This window comes from Epargyreus clarus, unplaced genomic scaffold, assembly GCF_041222505.1.
Source record: "Epargyreus clarus isolate Ecla_fem2 unplaced genomic scaffold, WU_Ecla_fem_2.2 ptg000006l, whole genome shotgun sequence".
In the NCBI taxonomy this organism is placed as follows: domain Eukaryota; kingdom Metazoa; phylum Arthropoda; class Insecta; order Lepidoptera; family Hesperiidae; genus Epargyreus; species Epargyreus clarus.
Window position 1 is genome coordinate 1,603,512 of NW_027332214.1, and position 10,994 is coordinate 1,614,505.

Below are 10,994 nucleotides of genomic sequence, written 5' to 3' on the forward strand. Positions count from 1 at the left end.
TGGTTGGTCAAAACTATCATTAGGCGTTAAGAAAATAATCCCCAGGGAATCCAACTTACATCTAGGATTACTAGGAAGAATGAATAAATAAATTTAAGGCGTATTATATTGCCCCATTACGAATTGACATTTTATAAACACAATGTTACTATGAATAACTTATTATAGTGACTAAATTAATATTGAATCTGTGTTCACGTCGCTTAGTAACAAATCCGCGAGTCATTTTACAAGTAGTAGAGATCTTTAAATCTTGTTATTTATGATAGTAATCTATGTACTTACGATTTTTTAAATAATCTCAAAAACTAAACGGATACAGATAAAAGTAAGGGTAAAATTAGCTGTCTGCTTTTAAATAATTAATAAAAATAAACAATATCATCTGTCCATTTTAAAAAAGAATATTTTTTCAATGCACGTAATATAATATAAACAATAAAGAACACATAAACTTTTTTATAATACAACGGAAAATAAAAAAATATTTAAGTCTTGTATAAGGGTATTTTTACGAGATTAAAAAATATAATTGACGCTACATTTACCTTAAATCATAAAATCAAGCAGTCATAAAAACGATTCAGCGTTATAAAAAATGGATTAGAAAGTAATATACACCACTAAATATTCGCAGAAATGCCCACAATCACTAAAGTCTGTCTTAATAAAGATGATAATACAAAATGGCGGCATGTTTATTCTCCTCTCGCTCGTTCTGTTAAATGTGTGAGTGAGAAAAATATACAAAAGCAGTCATTTATGATTTAATCTTTGTTGAGACAAGTCATACTAAATAGCTGAATTTGAATCGAATTTAAATTAGTAGTTTCGATAAAAATGCACCCTCTGGTCTAGTTAAAATACAAATTAGGCACCGCGCTAAGCAAATTCTACAATAGCAATAATTATACTAAATATTAAGCCGTAAAATAGTTTAAATTAATGTGTAATTCCCGACTGTATTTTCACCCTAAAATTAGAGGTAAGTATTGCATTAGCAGCGCTAAGTTTTTTTCAGCTAGTCAGGTAATTTCGGTATCACTTTAGGGCCTTTGTTTTATTTGTTGTAAATTTAATTTAACGTAAGTATTCATTTAATTTTAGATACATAATATTTATGTTTAATTTTAGGGGGAAAATAAATAGCAACACCTTGGCTCACTAAATAACTATTACCAATGGTAATTACTTGTCGCGGGAATTACATTTATAAAATAATTGAAATAGGTAATAAAACTTAAATAATAATAATACATAATTAAAACAGAACGTCACATCTATTTTTCAATATTTTAGCAAATTACTTTTTGGCTATAACTTTTCACTATTACTAAAGTACGGAAGCGAAACATAGTGCTTAAAAATATAGTCTATGTCTCTCCCACAATTTACACGAATCCAACGACACCGTAAATTTGTGAAAATCCGTAAAGCTGTTTGGGCTGCAGAGCGTGTACACAAATATAAATACGCTCGAAAAACATTACCCTCCGCAGTCGGGTAAAAAGCAGGTATAGAATATAGAAATGAATCACGTCGCCATAGCTAATTGTATGACTACAACTACTCGCAACAACTTCAGAACGGACTAGCAGTTTGGCGCGGACTATAACTGCGTAACGCTCTTCACAGAAAGTACGTTTGGTTTGAATGCGCAGTAACTGGTTAATTCAATGACACACGGATAGCATTTTGGTATTTTCTATATATTATTAACACTATTTACCACACCATTTTAAGAGCTTAGTATGAAGCGGACATAGGCACATATTTGCTATTTTCATATAAAAAAATAAACCCTAAATAATAAAATTTACATTAAAATATGTTCACTGTTGAACCAAAGAAAATAAGAAACCCATAGAGTAGTTTAATGAGTACCTGGCACATAGAAATAATTTCAGTGTTATAATTAAGGTGCTATTAAAATCGAAACGTAGAATGGACGCGTGGAGTACATCACATAATTGAGGTGAGCCTATCCTTAGTGATTTTGAGAACAACACAATCTATCAGGTTAAAAGTATCCTACTACAATACTATAGTCTGATTCATAATTATTAATTAGGTGTCCAAAATGTAAACAAAGAAATGTCATTGTCAAAATTAACAAGAAACTAAAACTTTAACATACTCAACAAAAAACGAAAATTTAACAAATATACACAATTTAACAAACGCGTTATGTAAACGAGAAAACATTAGAGTTCGATCACAATCACGAAAATGAATAATATCAATTACGAAACTTAAAAATGACAGCACAAGAAATGTCTTGGATTCCGATTGTGTTACCATGATCACATTTTAATTTTCTACCATAAACTTTGTTTTTTATTATTATTACTGTATGGAACGAAATTGAGGTGATATAAATATTAGAAAATGTGAATTAATCTTAATTTATTTAGATTATTATTTTATTATTGTTGTATTACTTTAATATCGACAAAAAATAAAAACTACTATTTCTAACGTATTTTCTTGATAGGTCAACACCTTTGTTTACATTTTGGACACCTAATTATGAATCAGAGTATACTATAGTTGAACGAGCGAACTGAGTCATAAATCATTTTTATCAGATCTCTCGTTCACACTTATAGGCATATCGGAACTCACGCTCGTATGGTGTGTAACAACAAAGTGATTTGCCGATAGTCAATACAAGGTAATCAAGGTTAAGGAAATAACTCAAAATATTTTTTAGTATGTATTTTTAATATCTGCTTTAATACAAATATGTTAAATGTTTTATAACTTCAATATAGTTAGTTACGACCGCGTCGTTTATAACTACCTGTGTCCAAGCGGTATCCCTTTTTTGATAACGAGTTGTGCGGCATTGTTACATTCCTTTGACGTCATGTTTTATGACTCAGTTCGCACGTTTGTAATGGCCCAACTATAATGCACAAACAGACCGACAGACAGATGTTCTGTTGTATATATACCTATTGATGATGACTCCCAACTGTTATGTGACGTACCTCCAACGCTAGTCTAGCTAGTCGTAGATAATATTTTTGTGTATGTACTTAATAAAACTAAAACCACACAACCACCTATTTTTCGCTAAAAATAACAATGTACATTAATAAGCTTTTAAAAACCCTGCTTGGCACTTGGCTAAAAGAATCCCATGATTAAAAAATAAATGACTTAAATATTCATTTTTTTTAAACGGTTTATTGTATTATGATTGATTTAAAATTACTATTTTTAGCTAAATTAAAACTAATGAATGTATGAAGATCATAGATGACACGTGTTGGATAATAATGTAAGAAATATGACCGTTCCTAATAAATTGTAAGTTCTACTTATTTTGGCTTACAAGGGAAAAAACAAAATGTATTGTATATAGTGTACGGGGGACAAAATTGTTTGTTGGGGAAAAAAAAAACGATATCCTAATGTCGCAAAAATGTGATGCGATTATATTTATGTGAAATACTGCTATATGGGGAACTTTGCGGCAAATTTAACAAAATAAGTTATGCAGACAGAATATGGCTTATAAAATGTTAAAACAACATACCACCTTGTTGACTTTTTAAAAATACAATCGGACTTTAACATAACCACTAAATGGAGTATCTAATGTAGTTTAACTGCAATTATGCGGTACAGCGACAGCTACTGCCGATGAATTGTAATAGAAGCTCCAGAATAATTACACAGTGGCGACAATTTAATTCGTGAATGATAAATGGATGAGAATTATTTTATAAGCGAATGCTATTGATGAGCATATCTGAATATTTCATATTATATTGAATAAATGAGAATTATTGGGAATTGACTATGAATAATACTCAGTTATCGCGTACATGTTATTATATAATTTTAATGAGTGTCAATGCATGTTATTCAGTATTAATTATTGTGTATTCTAGTGTACTTAGGGGTCATCCATAGTTTATTTTACGTCTCAATAGAGGGAATGTTTCCAGCAGTATATAAATAATAATATGTTTAACTATTGTTGGTCATTATTCAAATTATATTTAAAAGTATACTTTGCATTCGAGGCGACTATCTTGGTTCTCAGTAGTGGCAACTGACCTGTGATCAGCTTCAAGTAGAACCCCTTTTTATGTGGAGTTGGTCAGGTTTGTCCACGGGCGAGAGTAACCACTTACCATCAGGTGGTCTGCGTGCTCCTTTACTTCTTCAATCGTATTAATTTATTAATTAATGTATAACATCTTGTTACGGTCGTGAAGTATATCTAGTAAGTGCGGAAACTAATGTCGAAATGTATAAAATTTATGGTTGTATTTCATGGATAACCCCTTAAGATTGTGATTTTGATGAATCCCGTTTGGCTAATTTTGATTTGAATGCTTATGTATCTTTGAAAAAATGCTAAAATGTATTTTATAATATAATGATTAAATTATTTTAGAATAGGAACGAAGCGATCTGTAGTGATGCTAGTCCGATTAATTCAACTTTAGTTAGACACCAAAGTATTAATGGATAATTATGATTTGTTTGTGAAAAAAAGTTTTTATTTATGAGTTGCTGTTTTTCATTTTTATAATTTATCATAGTATTAATTAATTAAAATTAAATCGAAATGTCGAGATATTTTTGTGTCGCAAACAGTCAGACAGTAACTGACCTACTAGTACCAAAAATATTTTGCGCGCATTTCTGGCTTTTATCCTTAATATTTTGCTTTAACCGTCCAGATTATTTTTAAATAGCTATTATATTAAAGGACTTAATTACCTATGCTCGTACTTTTCATAAAATTTTCTTTATTTAATACACGTGGAGATAATACGAGCGTTACTACCTTATTTATGGTCAACATTTTAAGATATTATTTGGATTAGATTTTTTTTCTTTTATAAAAATATAAGTATTTCTGCCATCGCCGTCATTGCTTCCTTTTAGCGTCCTATTTGTCAGGAACTTTTTTGGGTTCGCTATGGATATAAGTGGATGGCAGTAACCACTTACTATTTTGTGATTTTTTAAACAAAACAATGTTTTCTATCGTTTTTTATGTTCAATTTTATTTTTATTATCTCGTCTGCATTGACATTGTTATGAAAAATGTACGTCTGCAGTACCCACAGTGTAAGCTTCTTATTCAAGGTTCCCTTCGTTCAATTTTTGATAATTATTCGCAGGTTACACGCTCGGACCCATTTCTCTTATTCAGGGTTATGTTTTATATTTTATGTAAAACCATGGAATGTATCTCTTATAATGTCGTGTATACCACCATTCCACATACATGGTTTCTCCATTTGGGGAAATTTTTCGAAACGAAATAATGCGAATAAGAAGCTTATACTGTAAATGAAAATGGGCACGTACCAATTCAGACACATTGTACCACGATCCTTACGTTTTTAGACCCGTGTCTACGAATTGTTACATATTGTGAAGATAGGTATTTCTTAAATTTCATATAGAAAATGAATTTAATTTTAATTTAGTGTCTTCCTTGGTATGTGTCTCAAAATGTAAATCATCTATTATTTTTTTGCCTTGTATACAGGTTCTGTTGACTTTATTTTAATAAAAGTTCTTATGTAATGTTAGATCAATTTACAGGCAGCTCGAGATGTTTTGATTTTATTTATGAGTAAAGATTTAACTTATTGTGAATTAATTATAATAGCTTTCAGATACAATACTATTCTACGAACGATCTATATAATTGACAATTGTATAAATTGTTAATATAAATGTTGTTTGTGACGAATACGAAAAATTGTTGCATATTGATTTTAAAGCTAAGAAAATAAGCCTGGGAGGTGAGGACTTATGATAGAGTAGTGCCATAAGCAATACAAATGCAGTGTTCAATTAGCTTAAAGGTGTAGCGTTTGTAACAAGAGAAGGCTTAGCTTGAGTACAAAGTGTGATATAATAGTGAATTACCATCAGCGAAATTTATCTCGTTCTGTGAAAATGATTATATTTTGAATACGCTAATAAAATGACGAATGAAAACATTTATTTTATTTACTATTCTTCCTTTAGCATTTGAAAAACAAAAACATAGCCATTTATCTGTTAGTCAATCAGTTGTGATAATTAAGATGACGCAATTTTCATTATTGAAAAAATAAAATTCTGTAAGTGTCAAATAGAAGTTAAAAAATAGACAGTTGATCTATGACCGTTATTACTAAGAAATGTTATTTTTTTATGTTATAACGGGATTAATGGACGATAATAGTAAGGATTCATTAATAAAATTAAACAAAATATACAAATAACACCTTTATTAACTCATTCACAACAAGCCATTATAGCTAACTTATAAGCTAGCTAGCTCGCTGGCTAACGGATTTACCAGTGGTTTCTTCCAGATCCACAGAATCACTGTCTCGATCTTCATCTAGGTACCCAACTCCTGTCAAATATGAAAAATATGTTAATATACACCTTAAGAAAGCATTTTTATTTAAGGGTGCTAAACTGCTAGGTCCATTTTTGTATTTGAACTAGTATGGAAATGTATAGATTAACATTTTCCTATATCTTAACGATATTTGTATCAACTTTCATTACTATAATCTCGCCTACGTAACTATAGATTTACATACAAAATGGAATTAGCAGTTTAGAAAAAGCGACGATTTACTCTCGTTGAATATTGAAAATGTCACAGCGACTACACTAATACGATTAGAATTTTCTCAACAATTTATTTCTCTTTCCGTGCGCATATTATTTTTAGATGTAACGCAAATTTTAAAGTCGAAATCCATTTCAAAGCGAACATTACATTGTTCGCATAAGCTTTTTTGCGCACCCGCAATTTCCGGACGTGAAAAAGTAAAACGAATCTATTATTGAATTTTAATTGAAACGAATTGATTGTGAGGCATTAGGTGAAGTGAAAATATTCGTAATATAATTCGTAGTATTATGGTTTTAAACGTTAACGTAAGCCTCGCTCAACGAGAATGTTCGCACGCAAACGTTAGGCTTCGTCATACTTTACTTACGATTGTATTTCGCATTGCAGTCTTCTGTCGCAGTCGCCTAACGTATACGCCGTATTGTCGCAACGCTCAGAGCATCGAGAACGCTTCGCCGCCGGGGGACCGCGCTACCTGCCTTGCGCCGCTACTAACGTCTGAAACGTACTCGCACGCCCTCTGCCTCGTTGCCAACCAACGCACGGGACATTGTTATACAGATCAAAGTAGTCTCCGGTCGAGTGAGCTACGGACCGTTGCGTAACGTACTGTTCTACCTAACGGCCCTCCCTGATTTTTGTTCATGATTTTCGTCCGAGTGACTAGTTACATTTTTCTCGAACCACTACTAGACTAATGTGCGTAGCGGGTAGATTTATGAGTGCCTGAGTAGATAGGAGTGGCACGGGCTCGTGAAGCTCGTCCGCCAACGAGATCGGGAAGCTCCAGGAGGAGGCCTGCGACGGGTCGCATCGCTAGACTCGTCCGGTTACTAGTGGTAAAATGTCAGGAAAACACCGCAACCACAGGAGAAGCGCTAGGAGGCGGGAACGCACCCGGGACACATTCATGCAAAAAATCATCGAAAAACGGGGAGGTTTCATCGATTCAAACGATATTTCCAAAAGAAAAAAGTTTAATCCAAAATAAAACGTACAACTAACTCACATCTCACACCTTCATCGAACTAACATTTATATAAACCTAGGAGCGGAGCGCGCGCGGGCGCCCGCATCGTCCGTCGCCGTCAACATCATTCATTTAAAATTACAAAGCGATTCACTCATTAACATTTCACTCGAGTTCTGGTCGTTCGTGCGCCGCCCGCCTGGCGGCCACCCGCGGCCCCGGCGGCCTCACTACGCGCTCAGTAGCGCCGCGCGCCCGCGCCGCCGTCTCTACCGCCGCGCGCCGCGCCGCCGCCGCTACACACAACACACGTCACTGCCGGCCCGCCCGCCCCGCCCTCCCCGCCCTCCACCCGGGGCCGAGGTGTCAGCGATCATGAGCTACTTTGCGCTACTAATTCCGCTTCCAGGGCGGTGACCGAATGGCGTTGTCCGCTGATGAATCGTGACTATTGAGCGAGCCGTGTAAGATTCGATAGCTACCATGTTCCGCTCGATCGCTGCGGCCGGAGGGCGGCCACGGAATTCACCGTGCGGGGGCTTCGTAGCAGACATTGGAAATACACATATAGGAGAAGCAGCATTATTGTTTTACTTCCGATTTTGAATTAGCTGATTTTATAGATTTTTTAAAGTGATTTAGCAGGTTTTTGTATGCATTCGCTTGTATACTAGTCGAATCGTGACATTATACCGATGACCAATAACAAGTATCTACAAATATAAGTGATCCACACACATAATGTATGTTTATATAAACAGAACTATGCACCAGCGAGTATTGAAGTGTATTTGTTAAAGTTCTAATATTAATGTAGAATATATTTTTTTTTCGCTAAAAAAAACTGCTAACAGAATTTAAAAAAAACGCGTTTGTGTCTCATTATGAGATAATCAATATTTCACAATCTTGTTTAGTTTCATAATGTAAATCATAACTTTATAACCAATGTTTTTAACAAAAAAGATGTATAGAGATGTATATATGAAATAAAATTGTGTAAATCTTTAATATTCCGACAAGTTTTAAAAGGCAGTTAAGATGTGACAGATTAGATACAAATGTAATATCATTATCCTCCAATACTCGCTGGTTATGAGTCTTAAAAAATGGTGTAATGCTCACCGTCCCATGGGTGGGTATTGCTGGGCATAGGGATCCCTGTCGTAGGCCCCTGCTGACGCTCCTCGCCTGTAATAGACAAATTAGATTTAACACATTATTACATAATTCCTTATTGTGTTGAATAATAAAGCCATCAATTACTCTATTGGTGTTTATTTTATATAATTACTAGAAACTAATTGGGCCTTTTATTATTGGGAACATCATACATGCCCATTATTATTAAGGTGCGGTACTATTATTTTACATTCAATCATAATATATGATCGTCACATGATAATAGGATATACCATCATCCTTTGTAATTCTAAAAACATAACGGGCATAATAAGAGACAAGAGATAATAATAAGCTCAGTGTGGAGTCTCACATGGGCGAGCGGCGGCTGAACATGTCCCCGTTGCCCATGGGCGCGGCGCGCGCGCGCTCGTAGCCGGCGGCCAGCGGCAGCGGCGCCCGCAGCGCGCGCCGCTCCAGCAGCTCGCGCTCGTCGTACAGCGCCGCGCGCCGCTCGTCGTACAGCGGCGCCAGCTCCTCCACGCCGCCGTAGCCGCGCCGCTCCTCGTACAGCGGCGCCGGCGCGCCGTACTGCTCGCGCCGGTCCATCAGCGCGAAGCCGCGCCGGTCCTCGCCGCCGTACCCGCCGTAGCGCTCCTCGTAGCCGCCCAGCGCGCGCTCCATGCCGCGCTCGTAGGGCGCCGCGCCCATGCCGTTGCGCGCCATGCCGCCCATGGGCGGGCCGCGCAGGTCGCGCATGGGCATGGGGCGCGCGTCGCGCATGTAGGGCGCGTCGCGCGCGGGCGGCGGGCCGCGCACGGGGCCGCCGCCGCGCCGCTCGGGCGCGCCGCGCAGGCCGCCGCGCATGCCGCCGCGCGCGCCGCCGCCCCGCGCGCCGCGCTCCTTGATGCGCCCGCGCTCCACGGTGATCGCGCCGCCGTTGAACGTGCTGTTGTTGAGGGCGCGGATGGCCGCCGTGGCCTGCTCCTCGGTCTGCATGTGCACGAACCCGCACCGGTTCATGATGTCGCACTCGGTGACGGTCCCGAAGCGTTCGAACAGCTTCCGCAGCTCCTCGGGCCTCGACCCCTGGGGCAGGCTCCCGACGAACACTTTAGTTTGCTGAAAGGACGCAATTCTTGAATCTCGGTTCGCTCTTTATGTAACGCGTTACGTAAAGCGACAGTAGATACTCACCAGCACCATTGTCTTCTTTAGTTAATTTCTATTTTATAAACTTCACTTCTGATTTCACTACACGTGCACTATTCACAGGAAGCCGCAACCTCGCAAGCGGCTTGTCTCGGTCTTAAACAAAATGGCGGGCAGTCACTCCAAAGGTTTGTTGTAAATTAAAACGGGAATGACGCCATCGCAAAAATCGACGCTCAAACACGCTTTCTCATTGGCTCGTTATTCTAACGATTCGTTTTACAATCACTATATTCATTTTCTATTGGGTAAGACGTTGTTGACATTTGTCATTATAAACCATCAACTGGCTAAAAACGTGGTATGAACTGTCAAATCTTCACAGATTAAATATCCGGTTACGTTCATGAATTCGTTTTTGGATGCCATTATTATAGTTAACTACCTGATTAGGTTTTTTTTTAAATCTTATAACGCATACGACTTTTGGGTAATGTCGGGTGCCAATTCAATTATTGATTTGGTTATTATTTTACTAACAACCTTGCCGATAGATGCTTCATAATGGAGTTATGAAAACTCTCAGAAGCTATGTCTGTAACAATAGTACAGAATATAAATGACCTAGTTTTCGCAACTTTTGCAAACTGCGTTGCGAGCATTGCATTTTTCGACATTTTATGTTTCTTATAGAATTCCTCATTTCCTTTTGTATGTTATTTTTATTTATTTGGTTAAAATATTAGTAATATATAAATAATAGTATTACATAAAGGAATATCAATGTATCTAAAAAGTGCATACACTTATTACAAAGTTATGTTTGTAGCTCGTAAACTGCAAATAAAACTTTGTTATCGTATATATAGGATAACAAGTTTATCTATGCAGTCCATTAAATTGCAGTGCTAAATTTTTTGCATGTGTCTTTTACATCAACCTTAAAATTTTGATAACCGGTGAGTGTCAGCGACAAAATCAAGGAATTTCGATTTGTAATAGTTCGCAAATTACAGATTCAAATTTAATAGAGTTTAGGATTATATTTAGTTATATTATGCCCTCTTGGTTACAGATTAATTTTGGCTGTAGCACTCCTCATAACGCGGAGCGTTTGAGGTAGATAGTGTT

At 36.6% G+C, this 10,994-nt stretch overlaps 1 protein-coding gene across 4 annotated transcripts in view; it reads right to left on the bottom strand.

Moving 5' to 3' along the window:
* Bmp-2 (bmp-2 protein) overlaps window positions 1-10,229 on the bottom strand; it is a 312,520-nt gene extending 302,291 nt beyond the window's left edge. Inside the window, exons 1-5 of one of the 4 annotated variants that reach the window (XR_012102299.1) lie at window positions 9,909-10,229; window positions 9,085-9,833; window positions 8,715-8,780; window positions 6,987-7,885; window positions 6,243-6,388 (exon numbers count right to left, since the gene is read on the bottom strand). Coding sequence is in view for 2 of the 4 variants with exons in the window: in XM_073073579.1 (XP_072929680.1) it covers window positions 7,828-7,885; window positions 8,715-8,780; window positions 9,085-9,833; window positions 9,909-9,917 (882 nt within the window). In the remaining 2 variants the exon portion in view is untranslated. Of the gene's footprint in view, window positions 1-6,242; window positions 7,886-8,612; window positions 8,781-9,084; window positions 9,834-9,908 lie in introns of those variants that run through there. The other 3 variants (XM_073073579.1, XM_073073580.1, XR_012102300.1) reach the window with 3 other exon arrangements.
* Window positions 10,230-10,994: the final 765 nt, after the last annotated feature.